We start from the raw sequence: 27,983 nt of genomic DNA, 5'->3' as shown, positions 1-27,983 counted from the left end.
GGAGAATCTGCAGAGCCGCAAGACATTCTTCACATGCCAGATTCCCCGTTTGTTCTGTTTTCCACCTAATTCAATCTTGTGACTCTGAGAATAAACACGCCCTTGTTTTTGCCTAACTCTGAAAACAACTCTCTCTGTGCCGTTGCGTTTGGGGTCGGTTACAAACCATAACATTACGATCCAACCATGACGACCCCAGCCGACACAGAGAGAGCCCCTGCAGCTTGCCAGGCCTCTACTACCAGCATGGCCCCAGTCTGCTAGCTTAGCCCCGGCTGCTAGCACAGCCTCTATGTTAATGCAGCCCTTGCAGCTAGCATAGGCCCTGTAGCTAGCCATGCCCAGGCAGCTAACCCAGTCCCTCTGCTAGCCCCACTTTACGTGTAGCTTCCCCAGCTAGCATGGCCTCCACTTTTTGTGTAGCTTTCCCACAGCTAGGACTGCCCTTTCAGCTAGCTTGTGCCCAGGTAGCGTGCCCGGCCTCCACGCCGTCTCCTGGCCCCTATTCCACGGGGGGATGGCGTGTTCTCCCTTGGACCCTGGCTCGCCATCGCTCCCTATTCCACGGGGGGATGGCGTGTTCTCCCTCGGACCCCGGCTCGCCATCGCTCCCTATTCCACGGGGGGATGGCGTGTTCTCCCTCGGACCTTGGCTCGCCGTCGCTCCCTATTCCACGGGGGGATGGCGTGTTCTCCCTCGGACCCCGGCTCGCCATCGCTCCCTATTCCACGGGGGGATGGCGTGTTCTCCCTCGGACCCTGGCTCGCCGTCGCTCCCTATTCCACGGGGGGATGGCGTGTTCTCCCTCGGACCCCGGCTCGCCATCGCTCCCTATTCCACGGGGGGATGGCGTGTTCTCCCTCGGACCCCGGCTCGCCGTCGCTCCCTATTCCACGGGGGGATGGCGTGTTCCCCCTCGGACCCCGGCTCGCCATCGCTCCCTATTCCACGGGGGGATGGCGTGTTCTCGCCCCGGTCCCCTGGGACCCCCTGTGTTCTGCGCTGCCCGTCTGCAGCATCCGAGGAGGAGGAGGATTCCTTTCAGAGCAGCAGAGCCCTACTCGGTGTAGGGACGGAAGGGGATCCCCGTGCCCGGCCTCCACTGTCGGGCCCCTGTCCCCGTCTCCGGCCTCCCTCGCCGGTCCTCTGTCCCCGTCTCCGGCCTCCCTCGCCGGTCCTCTGTCTTTGTCCCCCTCTCCGGTGCCCCTGATCGCCGGCTTCCTTCGGTCCCGTCCGGGCAGGCCGGGGCCGAGTGGGTCGCCGGGTGGCTCCCGTGGAGGGGGGGGGGTACTGTGAGGTTTTGTCCGCTCCCCACCCACACGCTCCGTTCCTTTAAGGTACTTTGTTGATTAATTGCATTCCCCGCCACGCTCCGTTCCTTTAAGGTTTCTGTGAGGATTCTGTGATGATTGGTCCATGGCCGAACGCACACTTCTAAGTCAAGTATCAATTACCATCACGCACCTGATGTGTGTTCTAATCAGCGCCCCAGAGGGCTTTATATACTCTTTTCCCCCTAATATCGAGGTTGGATCGTTTTGAATATTCCCTGCATCTGCCTTTCTTTCCCGTTCGCTGTCTGTTGCTCTCCAGGACTCTTGTGAAGTATCCCTTGGAGAACCTGATTCCCCGTACGAAGCTACGCCTCGTTTATCTGCCCGCTTTACGTGTTGCGCTTTGGTGAGTTTTTGAAACAGTCTTTTTGGATCGCCAGTTTTTTGTGTGTTTGTGAAACACCGAAGAGATCCCGTTTTTGTTATACTGTTCTCACCTATTTTTTATTGTTGGATTTACTCTTTGGATTACCGTATTGTTTTTTCTCTGGACTCTGCTAACTGTGTGTATCACACCGAAGATCAAGTCACTTGGATATTAATTTGGATCAGTCACCTCTCTGTTATCTGTTGTGCGCTGAGCTAACTGGGATTCTCTCTCTCCCTCCGTGTTCCATCTGGAGTGTATGCTGGGGGGATCTGCAGAGCGGCTCAGACGTCACAAGCAAATTCCTCACCAACACCGTCTGGGAGAATCTGCAGAGCCGCAAGACATTCTTCACATGCCAGATTCCCCGTTTGTTCTGTTTTCCACCTAATTCAATCTTGTGACTCTGAGAATAAACACGCCCTTGTTTTTGGCTAACTCTGAAAACAACTCTCTCTGTGCCGTTGTGTTTGGGGTCGGTTACAAACCATAACACCATCAGTTATATACTTTACAATAAAGACGAGGCAAAGAGCAACAAATCAATTAAAACACGTACAACTTGATTGACAAAGGTTGAAGATCAAGGTTTTAAATTCTGCAACAGAGGGGAGGATCTCAAGCTAGGACTGTTGCAGTTCATTCCATGAGCTAGAGGGGCATCATAGCAAAATCCTGTTCAGAGCAAATTCGGCAGACCTTGAGGACCAGCCAGTCACTGGAACAGATTCCAAAATTCCATTCCAATAATGATGTAGTCAGTGGCGGCTGCTACATTCTTTCCATGGGGGGGCGCTATACCAAACATTTTGCAAACATGTACCACGCATGTACCACGCATGTACCACGCATTGGCATGTCACTGGCAGCGGACTGCTGACCAAGCAACACACAACCAGTCAAATAAAGAGAATCACGTTAGTTAGAGAGAGAGAGAGAGAGAGAGAGAGAGAGAGAGAGAGAATCACATTAGTTAATGAGAGAGAGAATCACGTTAGTGAGAAAGAGAGAGAGCGAGAGAGAGAGAATCACGTTAGTTAGGGAGAGAGAGAGAGAGAGAGAGAGAGAGAGCGATATCGCAAATCTACCTTGTTGTTAAGTTGACAGCAGGCAGAAGGGCTTGATAAAGTATATCCACTCCATTGTCCAGACTGTGTTGATGTCCATTGTCCATGCATGTCCCTCCACAAGTACTGTGTGAGCTAACAACAAATAGCTGCATCACAACACAACAGCATAAACTCATTTTGTTTAATTGAAACGTGGTCCAGCCGGAGGGCTTGATAAAGTGTATAATCCGCTGTTGATGATGTATATCCAGACCACTGTCCACTGTCCAGACTGCATCCGCCATATAGCTTGTTAGCCAAGTGTTAGCTGTTAGCACCACACAACAAGTACTTGATTTCTTTGTCCATTTCCGCGTCGAACAGACTGCAAACTACCTGGCGTTCTATCGCCATGCTCTAAGACAAACTCTAACCTTAACCAACTTTGAAAGAGTGCCTAAGCTTAACCGTCGAAAGAACTTGCAGTCACAAGTAGCTGCATCTCACAACAACACAACTATCTCTAGTACCAACCTAGAAAACCTAAAATTGGAACATAGAAAGTGGCGTCGGCCAATCAGAGAGCGTCTCCGCGAAATGCGGCTACGGAAAAAAAAAACTGACGTCGGCCAATCAGAGAGCGTCTCAGCGAAATGCGGCTACGGAAATTCTTGACGCTGCTATGGATGCTTGCCTAGACCGCTTCAAATCGCGCCCGGTTTCCAACATAATACATCATATTTCAACGCACAGCGCGTTACGCACTGATTGGCTGCGACGGATACAGCGATCAAACAGTGACGCGCACTCAGAGCGCTATTGCGTCTAGCCCGGGCCGAGAAATACGGCTAGGAGAAATGCGGCAGGAGAAATGCGGCAGGAGTGAGTCACTTCCTGTTCAGGAAAACGAGTATTTTTTATTTTATATATTAACGTTATATTGTGCATTGGAAACACAAACATACTTAAAATGAGTAAATATTATTCATTTTAAACATGTTTATATTATTTATAGGGCTATAAAACAAAAAACAAAAAAAAAATGTTTTCTTCTTCTCTCATTTAACAGGTGGGTTGGCGCCCCCTGGGGCCACCGGTGGCCAGCCGCCACTGGATGTAGTATAAGGAGGTAGCTTACAGATAAGGGCCTTAAAAATGTACAGATACCAGTGTTTGTGCCTCTCCGTCATGTGGTGCCTGTGTTTGTTCCTCTGCCACAAACAAGACCATTTATTTCAGCCTAGCACTGGGTCTACATGCCTAACCTGACACGTCAGACGGTTTCTTACACAGAACCATCTGGGAAGTCGTAAAAAAAACACTTGGCAGGTGATTGGATGAACCATCTCTCTATCAAACTTCAACCAATCAGATCAACAAACCATAATATGACGTAGTAGAAGAGCGCTGAAGAGAAAGCTAGCTATGTAGCTACCAGTTAGCATGTCGCAAGGCAATTCTTGCCGTCTTTGTAAGGAATACAAATACCAAGAAAATATCTGATTCAAAGAAGGCAGCAGACATCAAACCTAATCCACACCTGTAACTAGTGATGCACGATATATCGGCCACTGATATAATATCGGCCGATATGGTAATTTTTTTACACATCGGTATCGGTCCGATATCAAGATAGGGCCGATATAAAAAAATTTGAAAAGTTAGAAAAAGTTAGAAAAGTTTACAAAAAAATGCGTTTGGAAAATAGCTCTTTATTTGATTATCATAAAAAAAGTGTTTTCTATACAGAGATATCAACATCGGTAAATATCGGTGTCGGCCAGAACAGCAATATTAATATCGGTATCGGCCACAATTTTCACATCGGTGCATCACTACCTGTAACTGCCAGTAGTTCCTCTTAGGACACAGAACCACTGTGGTTTGGCCACAAGCACATAATAATAATAATAATAATAATAATAATAATAATAATAATAATAATAATAATAATAATAATAATAATAATAATAATAATAATAATAATAATAATAATAATAATAATAATAATAATAATAATAATAATAATAATAATAATAATAATAATAATAATAAAATAATTAAATAAATAAATTAATTAATTAATTAATTAATTAATTAATTAAATCAATCAATCAATCAATCAATCAATCAATTAATCAATTAATCAATTAATCAATTAAATAATAATAATAATAATAATAATAATAATAATAATAATAATAATAATAATAATAATAATAATAATAATAATAATAATAATAATAATAATAGCGGCTACGTGGCGTAGTGGGCAAGGCGCTCGCCACAAAATGCTGGAGACGCTGGGCTCATCAGTTCGAGCCCAGCGCTCCACATTTGCTTTCAGTTTAGCTGGTCGTCCGTACTAATACACATTGGCCGTATTAGGGGGTGGGAAACTGATGGGTGGGGATCGGGCGTTGTGGACAGCGACTCCTACAGGTCGGTTGGTGCGCCTGCGCAGTAGAATCAGGAAGTGTCGGGGGCAGCGTGAGCCTCCCACGCGTTACTCCTCGCCACTGAGAGATCGAGCTGCGCAGGTGAAAAGATGCGACTGCTGTTACCTCAAGTACCGGAGGGGACTTGTGCTATGTATGACTTAGTCCACATTGCAGCCGGCTTGTGGGAGGCAAGAAACAGCGTTCGTGACAGGGGAGGGTTGAATTGGATGATACGAAATTGGGATGGGAGAAAATATAGAAAATGGGAGAAAAAGTGGATCAAAAAAAAAAAAAAAAAAAAAAAAAAAAAAAAAAATAATAATAATAATAATAATAATAATAATAATAATAATAATAATAATAATAATAATAATAATAATAATAATAATAATAATAATAATAATAATAATAATAATAATAATAATAATAATAATAATAATAATAATTATTATTATTATTATTATTATTATTATAATTATAATAATAATAATAATAATAATAATAATAATAATAATAATAATAATAATAATAATAATAATAATAATAATAATAATAATAATAATAATAATTATTATTATTATTATTATTATAATTATAATAATAATAATAATAATAATAATAATAATAATAATAATAATAATAATAATAATAATAATAATAATAATAATAATAATAATAATATAATAATAATAAACTTTATTTCTAGAGCACTGCTTCTCTGCTTCACAACAGAAAAAGACAGGCATAAAATGAGCACATATAGTGCAGACATATAAAATCAGTTTTTCACATTAGGATCTACAGTATCTTGTGATCTTGCGAATCCAGCTGCCTTGCAAGATAGATACATGCCGGGATCGCTGTACAATTCTACTCTGGCAACACATTCCAATGTATTCCGAGGTAAATAGGATGATAGGTGGGTCTAATGGCCAGAGAAAGAGGTCTGCATACAACATGTACCCTAGGCCGCTGTTCTGAATGTGTTTTGACACTGTTATTTCACAAGCATAATGCATTCTTAGTTGAGTACTGAATGTGTCCTGAATGCCCAGTTAATGTGAATCATTACCCAGTAGTGACTAAGGTGCTGTACATACACAACTCATTCATGGATCCACATTAGATTCAGGGCTGGCAGGTACTGTATGCCATATTTTTTATTATATTATATATATTATTATATATTAAGTATATCATCATGGATCCATGCAAAGGTATGTGTTTTTACAATACCGTTATCAACAATATACATATATTTATTTATTTAATTAATCCAGTACTGTGTGTGTATATATATATATATATTAGAGGTGGGCATAGATTAATGTTTTTAATCTAGATTAATCTATCTGCAATCCTGGATTTAATCTAGATTAATCTAGATTAAAATGGCTCAAAAAAAAAAAAAAACATGTGTGTTCTACCCAAATAATGACCAGAAGTAAGTCCTTACTTTTTCTTTCCTCCTTATGTTTCTCAGGCCAGGTGGCCCATTACACCATGAGCCCATCTCCCATTTCCAAAATGCATTACAGACTGTTTGAAAAAGCTGTTTTGCTATGATAATTGGTAATGAAATATCAAAATAATGTTCAATAAGATGTACTTGTGTTTAATAAGTTGTTTTATTCAGAAGTTAACACAAATAAATAATATTACCAGTACAGTACAGTATCTAGCACTCTCAGGAGCAAAACAGAAAGAATCATTTCAAACTTGAACTATGTGACATGGCTTGAATCAACTGCTCCAGTGGAGTTGCTCAGTGGCCAATGGTGTCAACTATGTGGTTGTACTGGGCAGCTCCCAGGTGTGAATGGAACTGTGAGAATGAAAAAGAGCATCTGTGCTCAGCGAACCTACCCTGGGTAAATAAAGGTAAAAAAAAAAAAAATGTAAAAAAAAAACATTTTTTATTTTTTTTTATTTTTAGATTAATGCGTTAATTATATTATCGCGCGATACTAGTATAGCGTTAATGCAGCACGTTAACGCCGTTAACGGCCCAGCTCTAATATATATATTATATATAAAAAACTGCACATTGCAGCAGTATACGCATCTGAGCAAGTAGGCAGTGTGATCTTTGTATTGACGGACTATATCTGCATCTCAGGTGTTGAAAGGCTTTCCCGAGTGTCTCCAGGCAGACATCTGTCTCCACCTCAACAAGAACCTCCTGGAGGACTGCAAGGCTTTCCACGGGGCCACCAAGGGCTGCCTGCGGGCCCTGGCCATGCGCTTCCAGACCACCCATGCTCCGCCAGGGGACACCCTGGTCCATGGCGGGGACGTCCTCACCGCACTCTACTTCCTGTCCCGGGGCTCCATCGAGATCCTCAAGGACGACACCGTAGTGGCCATCCTCGGTAAAAATTTCACCGCTGGTCGATTTTAGTTTGTTTGCAAATACAGCGAGAGGCAACTGGAAACACGCTGTCTCATTTCTCTCTATATATTTGAGATCAAATTAATGATTGGTAATTGATGTTATTCGATAATCAAATTTTTTATACAAGTAATATTCATACTTGTTTAACTCATTCCGGGCCAACAGCGCCCTCTGCTGATGTCCCTTCCGTGCCAACGCTATATCCAATGGAGAATAGGACTTATTTGCGAGTGCATAAAACATATCAAATATAATAGCAATAGATCTAAATAACACAGTGATCGTCAATGAGTTGCTTCCAGTCAACATGTATGAAACGGATTGTTTTTTCATCTGTACATTTCCGTTTCATACCGTTTTGAATACAAGTATAGTTTTGGAGATTTCTAGTAATTCCAGAGAAAGACACGATAATAGCCCTTTAGTGGAATACACAGAACGCGTTGTAATTTTTTTAATGATTTATGAATCGTTTTCAAATAAACGCTAGATTATCGATAGTATATGTGTCCTCATGTACGAAGAGAAGCGGGGTCTGAAAAATCGCTTCTCCGTACTTTGGTCGGCGCGAACTTCACACACACACACACACACACACAAGCTCCGATGGCGGTGATAGGAACATCTGATTACCCCAAGATTCGTAACATAAAGGCCTTACCTCACATCTGATGTCATGCAAAAAGATTAATCCAATTCCTGATCTCCATTCCAAATATCGATTGCGTCCATTGATCCAACGTTATAGTCCAAAACACAATGATCCACGATGCTCCCAGTGGGGGGACTCAATGCAATAGTATCCAGCTGCATGCCCGAGAAGTAAAACCTGGACCGGACTTATTTTTTTTGATGCACAGTCCCAGCCAATCCAATCCAATGATGTGCAATACCATCCGGGAGACGATAGGCGGCAGTATTTGCCCTTTTGCAAGCTCAGACCCATTCCCAACGATAACATCAGGTTGGATGGATGAAAATGAATGGATATCGCTAATAAAATAAATAACGATTAAAACCCGACTATACTCGTGATTGGCACAGAAGCGATGGCGAGTTAACCCAACTATATTCGTGGTTGGCCCGGAATGAGTTAAGGTGCTTTAGATAAAAATGTTATGTAGAGTAATCTTTAAAAAAAAAAAAAAAGTATAATACATCCACAGAGGTTTTAGAAAGGTGCAGAATAAAAGCAGGGATTGTAGGATTACTGGAAAAACTGAGTAGAGAAAGTAGGGGGAAAATGATTGAGAATTTATCATTTTAATAATGTTGGCGGGTCCAAAATGAACGTTGTTGTTTACATGTATCCCTACTCCCCATTTCCCCACGTGGAATGGACCTGATTGGATAAATGACATGCTGGTGCTCTAGTGCGACATCTAGTGACTGAATGTTATCTATTGCACCTTTAAATACACAATTTGATATTTGTTTCAAATTGAAATATCAAATTGCAGCTTCCTTGTTGAACCAAGGCGATTGTCTGTGAGCCTGGTGCACTACCACGCACACAAGGTAGTGCACAGAACAGACATACACACATGGCGCTAGACCATACATGTGGCTTTAGTCACCTTGTACAGGCACAAGCTTGACCCCATTGACTTCACATTGGTCCGCGGCTAACTAGCTGGAGCTAGTATGAGGAAGTATGAGGAACAGCATGGATTGTATTGAGAAAGGTAATCACAACTATCCCTTGAAGTCATATTTCTCAAAAAAGACCTCTGAACTATTTAACCTGTTAAAACCTCTTAGCATGCGCCGTCCCGCATGTGGGACGTTTTTAGGACGATTTGCCCACCGGCACTTTGGCGACCCCTAGTGTGCATATTTTGTAATACAATATATATATATCGAATTGAAGGCTTATTTGTTGCCTGTCGATAGCGACAAAATCCGACAAAATCCGACAAAATCCGTTCAGCGGTTCTCGAGTTACATGCCGGTATTTGAGGCTTGTGCAAAGTACACGGTATTGCTCAAAATACCACTCCCGACTCTTGACGCAGTAGTTCCATCAATCTAGATCCGATCTCGAAAATTATTGTGGAGGGTTGTAGCCAATGAGTGTGGCTTTCCAATGATACCCCACGTGGGGATGTATGAATCTAAAAAACTAAAATCTATGAGAAAACTCAGTTTTTCTTTTGTACACAGTTGACCAAAATCACTCCTAATCACTCATTTCTGAATCGATCTTTATGAAATTTGGACATGTACTACATAAGGCTTCAGGCTATGGGTCCGTATGGAGTTGTAAGCCATACCACCTTCTGGGGAAATACTACCTCTGGACTACTAACTACTACAGAAAAACTTGAGTAACAAGTTTTTCTACAACTCAATTTCAGACCTATGTTACTCTATTACGTTAGCACTAAAAGTGAATTTTCTTTCTGAAATCAGAAACTTTAGAATGTCATCTTTCAAAAGAGACCAGGCTCATGCATGTGCTATAAGTATAAAGTATGTTGTTTTGGTTTGAAAAAAAAGTATGCAGTCCTCAAAAACGAAAACTAAAATGGCCAGGAGACTCATTGCAGGTTAAGCGGTTTTAAGCTGTAGCCCTATTTTCAGAAATTTCGTCTAAAGGTACATGCCCAAGTAAATGGAAGATTGCTCCACTTCTACAAGGTCAATTAGCATGTTCTTGGTATCTAGGAACCTCTAGGAACCTGGAGGTATGTATTCCCAGTGTCAGAAATATTGTGTCTGTTACTAGGCTTGAGTAAATTGTGATGAAACAAAGGAGACTATAAATTATGATTTCTTTTTTGGCATCTTTGCCGGTGAATAACACCATGTTACAATTGTGCAACCTCCGAGCTCGCTCACTGAGCTCATTCATCACCTTCTTGAGATCAAGTCTGCAAAGAATCTAAGAAAATGAATAAAGGGAAGATTAAAGAGAAGGATGTGTAGATACAGTAATAAATTATAATCCATTTGAATTATACATTTAAAATGTACCTTGAACTTGACCTTGACCTTATTATGGCCAAATCATACATCTATGGATAGGGGAAAAAATCCTCTTTCCAATGGCAGTGTTAAATCTGGATTTAGATTTAGAATTAAGAATAAAATCGTATTTTCGGTAAATCTTAAAAGCATCGGTAAACAAACCTAGTGCTGAAAATATACACTTTGACTGCTGTTTTGATAGGGTTAAGGTATTTACTCTTGGCTACATTTGAAAAAGAAACACAACATTAATTAATACAGTCTGTATTGATCGATTTATGATTAAAAACAGCAGGATCCCCAAATTCAGGTTAAGAATGTCACTTGACGCTTGTTCACAGACGTATTATTAAATGTCCAGGTAGGGAAATGGGGAAATCTCCTGCCGCTGAATGAGTAAATGCCAAAGGGCCCCAAGTCAAACAAAAAGGACTTAAGTATATTTTCTGAAGATGTAGTTGTACATTGTACTGAACGCTTGGGCAAACACAGTGTTCCGTCTGCCCTATTCCCTCAGTCTGAACCAACCAGAGTGTTCTGTCGGCCCTATTCCCTCAGTCTGAACCAACCAGAGTGTTCTGTCGGCCCTATTCCCTCAGTCTCAACCAGAGTGTCTCAGTCACCCTTTCAGCCTCCCATCAGTGGCTGTAAAACCTCTGCACGGCAATAGGTCATGGTTTTCTCTGCCATTTCCATCCGTTTTAGACCAAATGTGACTCGTATATAAAACTGAACGGGAACAGGACTAGACAACTGCTGTCAAATTTGATCTAGTATATAACTTTTAATTGACCATGACGGCAGGGACGTGCACAGGACTTTAGAGGGGCAGATGCTCAAAGGCTGAAAAGGGCACTACACTTGTGTGTATATATTAACCGAGAGCGCGTATTGAACTATAATAATCAGTGCAGGAGCTCACTTATCCTTGAAAGACACTTTTATCACTGACTTAAAAGGCCCATACATCTCCATAAATGTTCAGGGGGGAGGGAATAAGTGCTTACCCTACAGACCCCAAGATCAAATCAAATTTATTTGTAAGGCCCGACAACACACGTTAATGTCCCCATGGGCCGTACAAGTCTTCTTTAAACAAGTCAAGAAGAAACATAACAATAAGTCAAGAACAGAACAAGAACACCATAAGGTCCAACACATTTTAAATAAATGCAAATAAATGAAAGAATGCAAGCACTCCCAGACATACCCCACGCGAAGGTAAGGAAAAACTCACTAAAACCTAACAATAGGGAAAAATGCTCCACAGGCAGTGTGGAGGAGAGAAACCTTAGAAGGGCCATTCAAGGGGGCATCTCCCTTCTTAGATGTCGGTGATAGTAGTGTTGCAGACTAACAGTTGGTAAGCATGCACTCAAGTGTGTAGTGAAACACAGATGAGTGCATGCAAAAAAGTGCTGTATATTCTGTATTGTTTAATATAAATGCATTTTTTATTCCAATCCCGGTTTGTATTTGAGATTCCCAAATCCCATCGGACTTAACTTCTTCGTGTCCCTCAATGAGTGTAATACCAGCATTCAACTGTATGGGCCACAGCGGTTTCTATCATCATCATCATCAGCATAAAATATATAGGTCCGCGGAGAGGCACGCTGAGGACGCCGTGCAAACTGCAATGGAATATGGGGCATCTCTCTCTCTCTTTACCTAATATTTTGATTCTATCCTGACATTTTTCAGTTGGAAGGGCAGTCTATATGCGTAACGGAAAAAGAAAAAAAATCCTTTTTTTTTTTAAATTGGCACTTTTTTGATGAGGCTCAAAAAGGCAGGTGCTCAAGCACCCCTTGGCCTCTATGTGTGCACGTGCCTGCATGACGGCCTCCTCCATCCAGCCATGTTCTCAAGGTTGAACAGACGATCTCTCCTCCCATCTGTCCAAATCACCACTAGATCATTGTCCAGGTCGTACTGTCGACGCCTCTAGTTTCATTGTAATCCCTCTACAGCCTCCTGTCAGTACTTCTGTTCCCTTTCTGGACACCCAATTTACCCCACATACCTTTTAAGAAGAGATATGGTGTTGAAAACTGGATGCTTGGCTCTGGTGACTGTTCCTGTGTGAGGGAGGACTGGGGTAGAGGTGAACAGAGGTGAGGATCTATATAGAGGGAGGCAGGACACAGGTCAGGTTTAGCCGAATTTCCCTCTGGATAAATAAAGGATTTCTATTCTATTTTAACCACTGTGGTGTGTTTACTGAAGAGAGGAGGACACAGAGGACAGGGTTTAACCACTGTGGTGTGTTTACTGAAGAGAGGAGGACACAGAGGACAGGGTTTAACCACTGTGGTGTCTTTACTGAAGAGAGGAGGACACAGAGGACAGGGTTTAACCACTGTGTGTGTTTACTGAAGAGAGGAGGACACAGGGGACAGGGTTTAACCACTGTGGTGTTTTTACTGAAGAGAGGAGGACACAGAGGACAGGGTTTAACCACTGTGGTGTTTTTACTGAAGAGAGGAGGACACAGAGGACAGGGTTTAACCACTGTGGTGTGTTTACTGAAGAGAGGAGGACACAGAGGACAGGGTTTAACCACTGTGGTGTGTTTACTGAAGAGAGGAGGACACAGAGGACAGGGTTTAACCACTGTGGTGTTTTTACTGAAGAGAGGAGGACACAGAGGACAGGGTTTAACCACTGTGGTGTGTTTACTGAAGAGAGGAGGACACAGAGGACAGGGTTTAACCACTGTGGTGTGTTTACTGAAGAGAGGACACAGAGGACAGGGTTTAAGGAAGATGGCGCCGCTACGACCGGCTGCCTGTCTGTGCGCTTTTGTTAATATTTATAGTTTTAAGAGTTTTGTCTGTACCAACAGTAGGTGCATTTAATCTGTATGCCCGTCAGTCACTCATAGACATTGGATTACGGGAAATTTACCGACTGGATTACTCTCTGGATCAGCTCTCTGAACCGCAACAATGGCCTGTTGAGATCTTGAGGACATCAGGACCAGATCTCGACCCCAGGAACAAAGGAACCAGGCGGCGAGGAAAGAGAGCTGGAGTCCGTAACAGATTGAGAACCAGGCGGCACAGGACGCCACTACCCAGTATATTGCTAGCCAATGTACAAGCAATAAACAATAAACTAGACGACATCCGAGCAAGGATTCAATTCCAGAGAGACGTTAGAGACTGCAATGTTCTCTGCTTCATCGAGACGTGGCTGACGCCGGACGTCCCAGACCACGCCATCCAACCGGCCGAACACTTCTTCATTCACCGCAAGGATAGAACAGTAGAATCCGGCAAACAGCGTGGAGGTGGAATAGCCTTCATGTTGAACAACAATTGGAGCGATCCAGCCAACGTGAAGGAACTATCGAACCACTGCTCCCCCAACCTGGAATATATAACCATCAAGTGTCGACCTTTCTTCCTCCCGAGGGAGTTAACGTCGATCATCCTGGTCGGAGTGTATATTCCACCGCAAGCAAACACTGGTGACGCGCTCTCCAGGCTCCACGACGAGGTAAACAAACTCCAGTCAGCGAACCTTGACGCTGCTATTGTGGTTGTGGGTGATTTCAATAGCACCAACCTGAGAAAGGTATTGCCGGACTTCTATCAGCATGTGACTTGTAACACCAGAGGCGGTAACATTTTAGACCACTGTTACACGCAATTCAAGGGTGGGTACAAGGCTCATTCTGCTAGCGGCTTCGGAAAATCTGATCATGCGGCCATTTTTCTTTCACCAAAATATAAACAAAGGATCAAGAGCACTCCGGTAGTCTCGCGAGAGGTACAGAAATGGGATGTGGCATCAGAGGAGACGCTACAGGCTGCGCTTGAATGCACAGACTGGAGCGTGTTCCGTGACACAGATAACATTAATGACTACACGGATACAGTGCTGGACTTTGTTCGTACTTTGGTGGAAGAAACAATCCCCACTACCATAATTAAAGTTTACCCAAATCAAAAGCCCTGGGTAGACAAATCCGTCCGTGAAGCTCTGAAAGCGCGCACCACAGCATACAACGCCGGCCTGGTGGCAGGCAACATGAATGACCACAAGGTGGCACGATACAACGTAAGGAGGACAGTAATAGAGGCAAAACGGCGCTACAGGGATAAAATTGAACTTCAGTTTGAACAGGCTGACTCCAGAGCCATGTGGCAGGGCCTCAAAACGATGACAGACTACAAAGGCACCTCCCTCAAACTGAACAGTGACATCTCCTTAGCAAATGATCTCAATACCTTCTATGCGAGGTTTGAGGCTGGTAATAACAACACCAGCCTACAAGCCACGGCAATGCTCAGGGTAACAGAGCATGAGGTGAGGCGGACCTTTAAAAAAGTGAATATCAGGAAGGCAGCAGGACCGGACGGCATCCCCGGCCGCGTCCTAAAAGTCTGTGCCGACCAACTGGCCCCGGTATTCACTGACATATTTAACCTGTCCTTAGAACAGGCTGTCATCCCCACCTGCCTGAAGAAGTCCACTATCATCCCTGTACCTAAAAAATCCAAGCCTGCTTGCCTCAACGACTACCGCCCTGTAGCTCTCACCTCCATAGCCATGAAGTGCTTTGAGAAGCTAGTAAAGGGCTACATCTGCTCCTTCCTCCCCATCAACCTGGACCCCCTGCAATTTGCATACCGCCCCAACAGGTCCACGGAGGACGCCATAGCCCATGTGCTGCACACAGCAGCATCACACCTGGACAAGAGGAAGGGGAACTATGTGAGAATGCTATTCATCGACTACAGCTCGGCATTCAATACCATAGTCCCCTCCAAACTCATAGCCAAGCTCAGGGACCTGGGCTTGAACTATGACCTCTGCCAGAGGGTATTGGACTTCCTGACGGGCAGACCCCAGGTGGTGAGAGCATGCAACTGCACCTCCTCATCCATCACCCTCAACATAGGGGCCCCCCAGGGCTGTGTTCTGAGTCCCCTCCTCTACTCCCTGTACACACACGACTGTGTGGCTCAGCGGAGTAACAACACAATCATCAAATTTGCTGACGACACAGTAGTGGTGGGCCTGATCTCCGCAAACGACGAGAGGGCCTACCTGGAAGAGGTCAAGGTCCTGGCGGGATGGTGCCAGGATAACAGCCTCTCCCTGACCGTCAGCAACACAAAGGAGATGATTGTGGACTTTAGGAGGTCGGGGGTCAAGGACTACAGCCCCCTCAGCATTGACGGGGCACCGGTTGAGAGAGTGAACAGTTTTAAGTACCTCGGAGCCCACATATCCGAGGACTTGACATGGACCACACACATTGACAGTGTTGTGAAGAAGGCACGACAACGCCTCTACTTCCTCAGGCGCCTAAGGAAGTTCCAAGTCAGTCAGAAGATCCTTAAGAACTTCTACTCATGTACAATAGAGAGCATCCTGACTGGCAACATCACCTCCTGGTTTGGGAATAGCACTGCACAAGACCGAAGCAGACTACAAAGAGTGACACGTTCAGCCGAACGCACAATTGGAGGGGGGCTTCCCACCCTCCAGAACATTTACAACAAGCGGTGCAGGGGTAAGGCTAAGAGAATCATCAAGGACTCCAGCCACCCGAACAACTGCCTCTTTGAACTGCTGCGGTCAGGCAAGCGATACCGGAGTCTCAAGGCGAGCACAGAAAGACTCAGAAGAAGCTTCTATCCCCAGGCCATCAGGCTGCTCAACGAACAATAAACACTATGCAACAACCATCAAATGCACACAGCACACACATCCACATGCACACACTCACTTTAAACAAACAACACACTGCAGCACCCACTCTCCACACTTTAGATCACCTAAACACACTTTATATTTATTGGTAAATCATTTGCACTACAACTCGTACACCTTACTGTAAATTGTACCTAAATTGTACCTCATCCCATTTCTGCTTTGCACTATATAGTATTGTATATTAGTACATTGCATAGTATATTGTATATTGTATGGTAACTCAGTTACTTCTATTCTGCATCGAACATTGTACATATGTCTATACTGAACACTGACCTCTATTTTTACTTCTATTTTACATGCTATACTATTTTATTTCATACTTATCTTGTCTAGCACAGTCTCTGGAGCGTAACAGTAAGAAGCATTTTGTATAAAAGTATTCTGTACTTCTGTATGACAACTATTAAAGAAACTTGAAACTTGAACCACTGTGGTGTGTTTACTGAAGAGATGACACAGAGGACAGGGTTTAACCACTGTGTGTTTTTACTGAAGAGAGGAGGACACAGAGGACAGGGTTTAACCACTGTGGTGTCTTTACTGAAGAGAGGACACAGAGGACAGGGTTTAACCACTGTGGTGTCTTTACTGAAGAGAGGAGGACACAGAGGACAGGGTTTAACCACTGTGGTGTTTACTGAAGAGTGGAGGACACAGAGGACAGGGTTTAACCACTGTGTGTGTTTACTGAAGAGAGGAGGACACAGAGGACAGGGTTTAACCACTGTGGTGTCTTTACTGAAGAGAGGAGGACACAGAGGACAGGGTTTAACCACTGTGGTGTCTTTACTGAAGAGAGGACACAGAGGACAGGGTTTAACCACTGTGGTGTCTTTACTGAAGAGAGGAGGACACAGAGGACAGGGTTTAACCACTGTGTGTGTTTACTGAAGAGAGGACACAGAGGACAGGGTTTAACCACTGTGGTGTGTTTACTGAAGAGAATACACAGAGGACAGGGTTTAACCACTGTGGTGTCTTTACTGAAGAGAGGAGGACACAGAGGACAGGGTTTAACCACTGTGGTGGTTCTGGCCCTCGGGACTGCCACATGACGCACCATTGAAGTCCCGATGACAAGCACAGAGGGAGGGGGAGCGGTGCAGGGCTCACCATCCCTTGGGGGTCTCCGTAGAGGTCTGCCGTCTATAGGTTTACCATTCCGAGTGGGAGGGGGGCGCGGCTGGCGAGGGGGATCCTTCAGAGAGTGAGGCAGGGGACCCATCCACGCCTCCTGCGTGTCGGCTACAGGCGTGGTACCAGGAGCAGCAGTGAAGGACATTCCTGCATGACCAGTCTGCTGTAACACCTATTCCCCCACCCCGGGAGAGGAGGTCGGTTTCGGTCTGGGGGTGAAGACCGGGAATCCAGGGCGCCTAGAAATGCTAGGAGTAGCTGGCAGATCCTCCTCCCGCTCCTGTGGTGGGGGGCCCAGACAGCTCATAGCCATAGGAGTGGGTGAGCCTGACCCCGGACGTTGCCTCTTGGCCCCTGGTGTCCGGTGGTCAAGCTCCACACTCTCCAGGATGTTGAATCTGTTGGAGAGTGAGAGAGACTCATGGGGTGGAGGGCTAAGACGAGAGTCCCAGGTTCGCCTCTTACGCCTCGACTGCACTTTAGACCAGGCCTGGGGAGGGGGGTGAGTAGGAGTGAAGCTGGAGAGCTTGGGCTTGGCTCCCTGCTTCCTGTATAGGCTCTCCCTAAAAGATCCACCCGAACTGGGGGCGGGGGGTGCTTCTCTCAGGTCAGCCGACAGGATGGTCTCCTGATGTCTCTGCTCCTCCAGATGGATGGTGGTGAGGAGGGAGACCCGCTCCAGCAACTCCTCCAACTGCTTGGCGATCTGGCAACAGCCAGTAGTGGAACACTCCAGTGGGGGACTGGTGTCAAGTCAAGTCAAGAGTTTTATTTGTCACGGCATACAAGTATACAATGAAATGCGGGTGGTCTTGCCCGCAACGATGTGCAATACAGTAGTACAACATATAATGGAATCCAATAAACAACATTGTGCAATAAACAGGTAACATAGTGGGACATCACGGTATTTGTACATAGTTATTTACAGAGCATGAAGGACATGCTAGGTCCCTTGGTAGTGCAATACACTGTTACTATACTATTTTTAAAGTGACCTTTCCTTTGTGGCCATAAGTGTGGGCGTGTGCAGCATGAGTGAGTGCTTTCTCATGTTAAAGTGGCTGCTAGTGTGCGAGCGTGCACAGCGTGTGTGCTAATGTGTGCTTGTGTGTGGAGAGTTCAGTGTTCTGTGACCCTCAGTGTTCATTGTTCAAGGCTCTGATGGCCTGGGGGAAGAAGCCTGATGGCCTGGGGGAAGAAGCTGAGCCGAAGCCTCTCTGTCCTAGTAGCTGGTGTTCGCAGGCGTCTGCCTGACCTCAGCAGCTGGCACAGGCTGTTATTGGGGTGGTGAGGGTCTTTCATTATTCTGCAGGCTCTGGATTTGCACCTCTTGTTGTGTAGAACCTGCAGGGGAGGTAGTGCAATACCCGTGGTACGCTCGGCAGAGCGCACCACTCTCTGTAGGGCCTTCTTGTCCTGTGCCGTGCTGTTTCCATACCAGGCAGTGATGTTTCCAGTCAAGATGCTCTCTACAGCTCCGGAGTAGAAGGACTGGAGTATCTTCCCCGATACTCTGAACTTCCTTAACTGTCTCAGGTGGTAGAGGCGCTGCTTCGCCTTTTTTACGACTGTGTCTATGTGTGTTGACCATGTCAGATCCTCTGAGATGTGGACCCCCAGGTACTTGAAGCTGCTCACCCTGTCCACGGTGGCCCCGTTTATCCTCAGTGGTGTGTGTGTCTCCTGCTGTCCTCTCCTATAATCCAAGTCTGATGTCATCCTGGAGCTGTAGGCTCAGGTAGAGCAGGCTGGAGGCTAAGTGGAGCTGGAGGCCCAGATAGAGCAGGCTGGAGGCTAAGTGGAGCTGGAGGCTCAAGTAGAGCAGGCTGGAGGCCCAGGTAGAGCAGGCTGGAGGCTAGTGGAGCTGGAGGCTCAAGTAGAGCAGGCTGGAGGCCCAGGTAGAGCAGGCTGGAGGCTAGTGGAGCTGGAGGCTCAGGTAGAGCAGGCTGGAGGCTAAGTGGAGCCGGAGGCTCAGGTAGAGCAGGCTGGAGGCTTAGTGGAGCCGGAGGCTCAGGTAGAGCAGGCTGGAGGCTAAGTGGAGCTGGAGGCTCAGGTAGAGCAGGCTGGAGGCTCAGGTAGAGCAGGCTGGAGGCCCAGGAAGAGCAGGCTGGAGGCTATGTGGAGCTGGAGGCCCAGGTAGAGCAGGCTGGAGGCTATGTGGAGCTGGAGGCTCAGGTAGAGCAGGCTGGAGGCCCAGGTAGAGCAGGCTGAAGGCTAAGTGGAGCTGGGGGTCCTCAGGTGAAGCTGGAGGCCCAGTAGAGCTAGTGGCCCAGTAGAGCTGGAGGCCCAGTAGAGCTGGAGGCCCAGTAGAGCTGGAGGCCCAGGTGTAGCTAGTGGCCCAGTAGAGCTGGAGGCCCAGGTGTAGCTAGTGGCCCAGTAGAGCTGGAGGCCCAGGTGTAGCAGGCTGGAGGCCCAAGTCAGGCCAAAGTAAAAAATATATATCTCAGTCCACAGGGCAATAAGCCCCTGCTGCAGACCTAGGCTATAGACGAGCCACACTGCAGCAGTAAGATGGTTGTGATGGGCAGATAAGCAGTAGATTATTCTTCCAACTCTGGACTGGATTGACCATGTCAGGTCCTCTGCGATGTGGACTCCCAGGTATTTGAAACTGCTCACCCTGTCCACGATAGTCCCATTAATCCACAGTGGCGTGTGTGTCCCCTGCTGTATTCTCCTAAAATCCACGATCAGCTCCTTGGTCTTACCAATGTTCAGGAGTAGGCTGTTATCCTAGCAGGACATCAACCTCCTCCCGGTAGGCCTTCTTGTCATTGTTAGAGATAAAGCCCACCACCACTGTGTCATCCGCAAACTTCACTATGGAGTTGGAGCTGAACCTGGCCACATATAATGGAATCCAATAAACAACATTGTGCAATAAACAGGTAACATAGTGGGACATCACGGTATTTGTACATAGTTATTTACAGAGCATGAAGGACATGCTAGGTCCCTTGGTAGTGCAATACACTGTTACTATACTATTTTTAAAGTGACCTTTCCTTTGTGGCCATAAGTGTGGGCGTGTGCAGCATGAGTGAGTGCTTTCTCATGTTAAAGTGGCTGCTAGTGTGCGAGCGTGCACAGCGTGTGTGCTAATGTGTGCTTGTGTGTGGAGAGTTCAGTGTTCTGTGACCCTCAGTGTTCATTGTTCAAGGCTCTGATGGCCTGGGGGAAGAAGCCTGATGGCCTGGGGGAAGAAGCTGAGCCGAAGCCTCTCTGTCCTAGTAGCTGGTGTTCGCAGGCGTCTGCCTGACCTCAGCAGCTGGCACAGGCTGTTATTGGGGTGGTGAGGGTCTTTCATTATTCTGCAGGCTCTGGATTTGCACCTCTTGTTGTGTAGAACCTGCAGGGGAGGTAGTGCAATACCCGTGGTACGCTCGGCAGAGCGCACCACTCTCTGTAGGGCCTTCTTGTCCTGTGCCGTGCTGTTTCCATACCAGGCAGTGATGTTTCCAGTCAAGATGCTCTCTACAGCTCCGGAGTAGAAGGACTGGAGTATCTTCCCCGATACTCTGAACTTCCTTAACTGTCTCAGGTGGTAGAGGCGCTGCTTCGCCTTTTTTACGACTGTGTCTATGTGTGTTGACCATGTCAGATCCTCTGAGATGTGGACCCCCAGGTACTTGAAGCTGCTCACCCGGTCCACTAATAATTAGACACCCTGAGGCTGGTACCTCAGTATCTGGCTCCTGCACATTCATGCTCCTGCCTGAGCACTGAGATCAGTCAATCTGCTGCTGGTTGTCCCTAGGTCCCACTCGTTGTGCCACATTGCCTGTGTTAGCCTTTTATTGACCTGTACAGCACTTTGATCAACTGCGGTTGTTTTAAATGTACTTTATAAATAAACTTTGAGTTGAGTTGAGTTGACACCCACTCTCTGTCCATGGTGCTGAAATATGTGCCAGAATAGATAGGATGAAAGGCATTTTCACTGCTCTCTCTCTGTCCATGGTGCTGAAATACATGATTCATTCAAACCTTTATTTATTCTCGAAAGGCTATCTATATAGCACTTTTCACACGTGGACCACAGTCCAGAGTGCCCCACAGCGATTAGTATAAAATGAACATAGGCATAAAATCAGCACACAATTGACAGAATAAAAAACAATGCATAAATTGCAGACATAAGAATAGGTATAAAAGACAATAAAAGTAGTGCAACGTAAACGTGCAGACATAAGAATAGGCATAAAATAAGTACAATAGTACAATGTTGCTTGAAGGCTTGAACAGCCAGTCTCCAAACACCCCACACATCAATCCCTACCACATCCCCATCCAAGACACATCCCCCGATAAAGTATGTCATGACCGAAGGAAAATACAAACAGCCCGCGCACCATTCACACCGCCATGCACGGCGACGGGAATGCCACCCCTGCGGGCGGTCCCTAACGGCGAAAACCAACCAAAATCCACCAAAGCACACGCAAGAGACCAGTACCCAACTCCACGGAAGGTCCGGGAAAGGTCCAGCCGAAGCCATAGGTACCATAGGCTCCAACCAACCCCCCCCCCCCAGAGTCAAACACCAGCCCCTGCACGTGCTCCGACGGACCCCCCCAATCCACCGACATGAAGAACCCACCACAACCCCCACAGCACCCCAAAGCATCCCAAAGGTCCCAGTGCCATCCCAGACCACCCACAACGCCCCACACCCCAACCACCACCATGTCCATCTACCTGAACATCCAGAATCGCCGTACAGGCCGTGGAGCACACGACCCGCCATCCCCCCACAGAATATGAAAGCAAAAATGGGATGGATGGGTGTGAACAGAGGCCTCAGAGGAAAACATCCACAGTTTGCACCTCAAAATACATCAAATATTAAGAGCAAAAAAACAAATCGGGGCGACAGCACTTCAGGACCAATGGGTTCTGAGCTCTGGATAATGGACCGTCAGACCAATGGGCATTCGGTCTAATGGGACGCGTGTAGCTTATTCCCAGCGGAAGAGTGCGTCGCGTTTCTCTGATTGGCCATGACGCCCATGTGACCGCGGCAGCGCGAGAGAGCGGCAGTGCGGAAATAGGCTGCATCCTCCACGTCAAGAAAGACAGACAGGCATTCTCTGTGACAAACCCTAACCTTAACCAACTCCGAAATAATGCCTAACCTTAACCCTCCCTAACCTTAACTTAACCCTAACCTTAACCAACTCCGATATAATGCCTAACCTTAACTTAACCCTAACCAACTCCGAAAGAATGCCTAACCTTAACCCTCCCTAACCTTAACTTAACCCTAACCTTAACCAACTCAGAAATAATGCCTAACCTTAACTTAACCCTAACCTTAACCAACTCCGAAAGAATGCCTAAACTTAACCAGCGGAAGAATGCATGTTTATAGCGAGAGGCGATAAACGTAAAAAATAAAAAAATAAACTTGTGACCAACCGCACCGCAGGCTCCACAGCACGGCAGCATACCAGTTGAGCTAAGCGTCGAATGAAAAACATCAGGGATTACGGCTACATAATGCCGCAAGCTCTGCCGCTCCGCTCTGCGGCTGCCGCGCTGCCGCGGGGCGTGTCGCAGCCAATCAGGGAAAACGCGGAAGCACTCGGCAGCACTCTTCGGCTCCAATTAAAGAATAGGCTAATGGGACATGGGACTCACTATTGACTTTGTCAATCGGACTTATGGCCAAGTCCCCTTCTTTCACTGGTTCATCGGATCAAATTATTTGAATGATTCATTTTAATAACTTGCCCAGACTCAATTTAGCTCGCTCGGTATTTGCCAGTAGTACGCAGCGATACCTCAGCAGTCGACTCAGGGAGGAATCGTTACGATCTCCCAACGGAGACACATACCGTTCAAACACTGCCTCGCTTTCTTTCCCGAGATCAGAGACGCAGAACTGAAACTGTTGGAGACGTGTTCGGTGGGCCTCATGTGAAGGGCATGAGGCCCACCGAACACGTCTCCAACAGTTTCAACTGTGGTCAGGACATTACCCCCCCCCCCTCCCTCCGCATAATGGCGGCACACTGTCGGCTGCCTCTCTGTGTGCGGCAGTGATACGCATACGTTTGTCTCAAGGCTAGTCCTGCATGTATCAACAAATGCGCATGTCGGTGATTTTATGTTTTGTGCCATTATTACTATCTCAAATGTAATAATTGTGGAATATTACTATAATGAGCTGTATGTGTATGAACCAAGCATCCTATGATCTCACATAATCTCACACAAAACAGAAAAAAGCACTGTAATGTACCTTGTAACTGAGGGGTACAATTCCCTGACTGTATTGTTAGATATGATATTTAATACCACTACCTCATGTACTTTAACTTCTGGCCACCCAGTACAAGATATAAGTATGATGAACACTTTCCCACCTGATGAAACGAATCCACACAAATGTACCAAATCAAAGGTTTAATACAGCAAAGGGTGTATACAACGATCACTTAATTACATTTATGATTTGAAATATGGAATATGCACTTTTATGGCAAATGAGTATTCGTAGGTAAATCAACATTGAATGTCCAATCTCTGGTTGCGCAGGGAGTAAGTATACAACCTGGAATATTTAGGAAAACGATAGCGATGGTACTTAGATGATTATAGCTGGATACACTAAGGGGGGGGGGGGTGTCGCTGGTTGTAAGACAGTAGGAGGGGGGGGTTAGAGAAGCCGCTGGCGGTATCCCATCTGGCCGACGGTGTCTTGGGAGAATCCAAAGTCTTGGACACGGTGCCCACAGAACCTCGGACCGCAGACGAATACAGCTGGACCCTCTGTGGAACGGTATCTGCCGGTCCACAACGGAGAGACGTGAGGCGACCTCACGTGTAGAGCGCCGTCTCACCTGGAGTCCTCTCCGGGGGGTAATTCCAACACTCCGCAGTGTTGGCCTTTATCCATGGAATAATCAAAGCACACAAAGCATAATCCAAGCCGTGGAAGGCTCGCCGTCGTCCGGGTAGAGTAATCCAATATACAGGTCCAGTCGCTCTTGGCCCGGAGCTCCTCGGATGCAATCACCACTAGGGGTCTGACCAGCCTGGTTAAGCGTCCATGTTGTGAAGGATCAGATTAAACCGAATATGTATATTTATTTATATATATATATTTAATTGTATTTGTATATCGTTTGATATCCCCTGTATATTCCTTGTACAATATGCATTGAATATCCCCGTTTCTACTAAACAGCCCATAATAGTTTCATTCTACCATTGGACTAGAACCTGGCGCCAGGTTGCCATACCCCTAGGTTCAAGTTCAATCGTGCCGCCTAACATGTCGAGGCAGCCCCCGGTTCCGCGCAGTAATATGCCGGGCGAAATACGTGTGGTACTATTTGTTCATAGCGCATATATATATGACGCTCGTAAAGTAGAACCTTCTTTTAGTCCAGTTCTTTACCCTCCAACAGAGTGACAGACGCAAAAGCCTCCCCACGAAGCACGTGCGGTGTAGTAGGGCCTACTTGGCCCAGAATAGGCATTGAGATATCGTGTAGATTAATAGTTGAATGGTCATAGTTTGGCACCATACCGTCGAGTTGGACGTATTCTATTGAGCTAATAATAGTCTATTTATGTATGGTGCATCGTTCGGTTCGAGTCCTACAGTTATCAGTACCCCCATCGTTCCTGACGTTATCTGGACGCTTATCCAGGCTGGTCAGACCCCTAGTGGTGATTGCATCCGAGGAGCTCCGGGTCAAGAGCGACTGGACCTGTATATTGGATTACTCTACCCGACGACGGCGAGCCTTCCACGGCTCTTGGATTATGCTTTATGTGCTTTGATTATTCCATGGATAAAGGCCAACACTGTCGAGTGTTGGAATTACCCCCCGGAGAGGACTACAGGTGAGGCGGCGCTCTACACGTGAGGTCGCACCACGTCTCTCCGTTGTGGACCGGCAGATACCGTTCCACAGAGGGTCCAGCTGTGTTCGTCTACGGCCCCAGGTTCTGTGGGCACTGGGTCTAAGACTTTGGATTCTCCCAAGACACCGTCGGCCAGATGGGATACCGCCAGCGACTTCTCTAACCCCCCCCTCCTACTGTCTTACAACCAGCGGGACCCCCCCCCCCCTTAGTGTATCCAGCTATAATTATTTAAGTACTATCGCTATCGTTTCCTAAATATTCCAGGTTGTATACTTACTCCCTGCGCAACCAGAGATTGGACATTCAATGTTGATTTACCTACGAATACTCATTTGCCATAAAAGTGCATACTTAACATTTCAAATCATAAATGTAATTAAGTGAATATTGTGTACACCCTTTGCTGTATTAAATATTCGATTTGGTCCATTTGTGTTGGTTCGTTTCATCAGGTGGGAAAGTGTTCATCATACTTATATCTTGTACTGGGTGGCCAGAAGTTAAAGTACATGAGGTAGTGGTATTAAATATCATATCTAACAATACAGTCAGGGAATTGTACCCCTCAGCTACAGTCCAGATAACGTCAGGAACGATGGGGGTACTGATAACTGTAGAACTCTAACCGAACGATGCACCATACATAAATAGACTATTATTAGCTTAATAGAATACGTCCAACTCGACGGTATGGTGCCAAACTATGACCATTCAACTATTAATCTACACGATATCTCAATGCCTATTCTGGGCCAAGTAGGCCTTACTACACCGCACGTGCGTCGTGGGGAGGCTTTTGCGTCTGTCACTCTGTTGGAGGGTAAAGAACTGGACTAAAAGAAAGTTCTACTTTACTGGCGCCATATATATATGCGCTATGAACAAATAGTACCATTCGTATTTCGCCCGACATATTACTGCGCGGAACCGGGGGTTGCCTCGACATGTTAGGCGGCACGATTGAACTTGGACCTAGGGGTATGGCAACCTGGCGCCAGGTTCTCGTCCAATGGTAGAATGAAACTATTATGGGCTGTTTAGTAGAAACGGGGATATTCAATGCATATTGTACAAGGAATATACAGGGGATATCAAACGATATACAAATACAATTAAATATATATATATATAAATAAATATACATATTCGGTTTAATCTGATCCTTCACAACAGCCGCCCCCTAATTAGTCCCACCTAATTAGCTAAGCAGAGACAGATTAACCGCACTGTCTACCACTCAAGGTCCGCTGTAAGGGTCAGTCAACTCACAAAATCATAGGGTCATGGTCATCATCGATAGTATCTGGGAGTCGGGGCAGTTCTATGAGCCTCGCCACGGGACGTGTGTAAGTGCGCCCTTGGACGAGTACTTCAGCTGCTCGGACCTTGCCATCGGCACCGGTGATCACTTTGCTTACGCGGCCAGCCGGCCACATAGCTCTGGGTAGCGACTGGTCAATAATCATGACGACTGTTCCTTCTGTCAAATTGTCTCTCTCTTTTACCCACTTCTGGCGGGTCTGTAGAGACGGTAGGTAGTGAAGTAGGAAGCTGCTCCAAAACTTGTCAGCTAGTACTTGGCTGTACCTCCACATTCTTCGGCCGTTCGCTTCTTCGGGCCTGTACATTGTCTGGGGTAGCGCGGGGTCCAGCCGCCCCATTAGGAGTGTGTTGGGGGTGACTGGGTCGACATCTGCTACATCACTGGAGACGTAACCGAGGGGCTTTGAGTTCAATACTCCCTCGATCTCCGTGAGGACTGTCATTAGGACTTCCTCTGCCACAGTCTGGGCTCCGAGTACGGCGTACAGGGCTGTCTTTATAGAACGTACTTCTCGTTCCCAGGTTCCACCGAAGTGGGGTGCGTTCGGGGGGTTAAACTGGAAGTCAATCTGGGCTGGAGCGAGGTGGGTCTTAAGTTCTGGGCCCATAGCTTGGAAGCTCTCTCTCAGCTCTCTTTCTCCGCCTTTGAAGTTGGTCCCGTGATTAGACAACAATGTAGACGGTTTTCCTTTCCGTGATGTGAATCTCCGGGAGGCCATAAGGAATGAGTCTGTGCTCATGGTCGGAAGGAGCTCAATATGTATCGCTCTGGTGGTCATGCATTTGAATACAATACCCCACCGCTTCTCGGTGCCTCTTCCTCTCTTTATATACAACGGGCCAAAGCAGTCCATGCCTGTGGAGTGGAATGGCTTGTCGCCGATTCGGAGGCGACAGGGGGGTAAGTCAGCCATCCGTGGTATGCTGGGCTGCGCGCGCCACTTACGGCAGTCTAGACAGGTTCGCTGGAAGCGCCGTACTGCTTCTCTCCCTTGCAATATCCAATAACGACGTCTGATCTCCGCGACGACTCTCTCTGCTCCTGCGTGGTGTACATCCTTGTCGTATTTCTTTATGATCAGCTCTGTGACCTTGTGTCGGCTGTTCAAGACGATCGGGTGCTTAATGTCATCTGGTAGATCGGGGGCTCTCCGCAGGCGACCACCCACTCTGATGAGATTATGTGCGTCACTCTCTGGTGCCAGGTGAATCAGTCTGCTGTCTGATGGGACGGGGTTTCCTCCCTGTAGACAGTCTAGCTCATCGGGGAACGAGTCTCTCTGGGCTCGTTGTAGTAGAAGAAGTTCTGCTTCTTCGTAGTCAGCTGCTGACATGTCAGTGGTGGA

The 27,983-nt window shown here is 46.2% G+C and overlaps 1 protein-coding gene across 1 annotated transcript in view; it reads left to right on the top strand.

The window, feature by feature from the left end:
• Positions 1 to 27,983, top strand: part of kcnh7 (potassium voltage-gated channel subfamily H member 7) — a gene marked incomplete at both ends in the record, with an annotated part of 441,898 nt that overhangs the window by 353,076 nt on the left and 60,839 nt on the right. The window contains one exon of the mRNA XM_084311424.1: positions 7,312 to 7,564. Within this exon, the coding sequence (XP_084167550.1) occupies positions 7,312 to 7,564 (253 nt within the window). The remainder of the gene's footprint in view (positions 1 to 7,311; positions 7,565 to 27,983) is intronic.

The sequence above is a fragment of the Notolepis coatsorum genome (genome assembly GCF_963971535.1).
Source record: "Notolepis coatsorum genome assembly, chromosome: 3".
Taxonomy (NCBI): Eukaryota; Metazoa; Chordata; class Actinopteri; order Aulopiformes; family Paralepididae; genus Notolepis; species Notolepis coatsorum.
The sequence above is the reverse complement of the archived record's forward strand: the minus strand, read 5'-3'. Positions and strand labels throughout refer to the sequence as shown.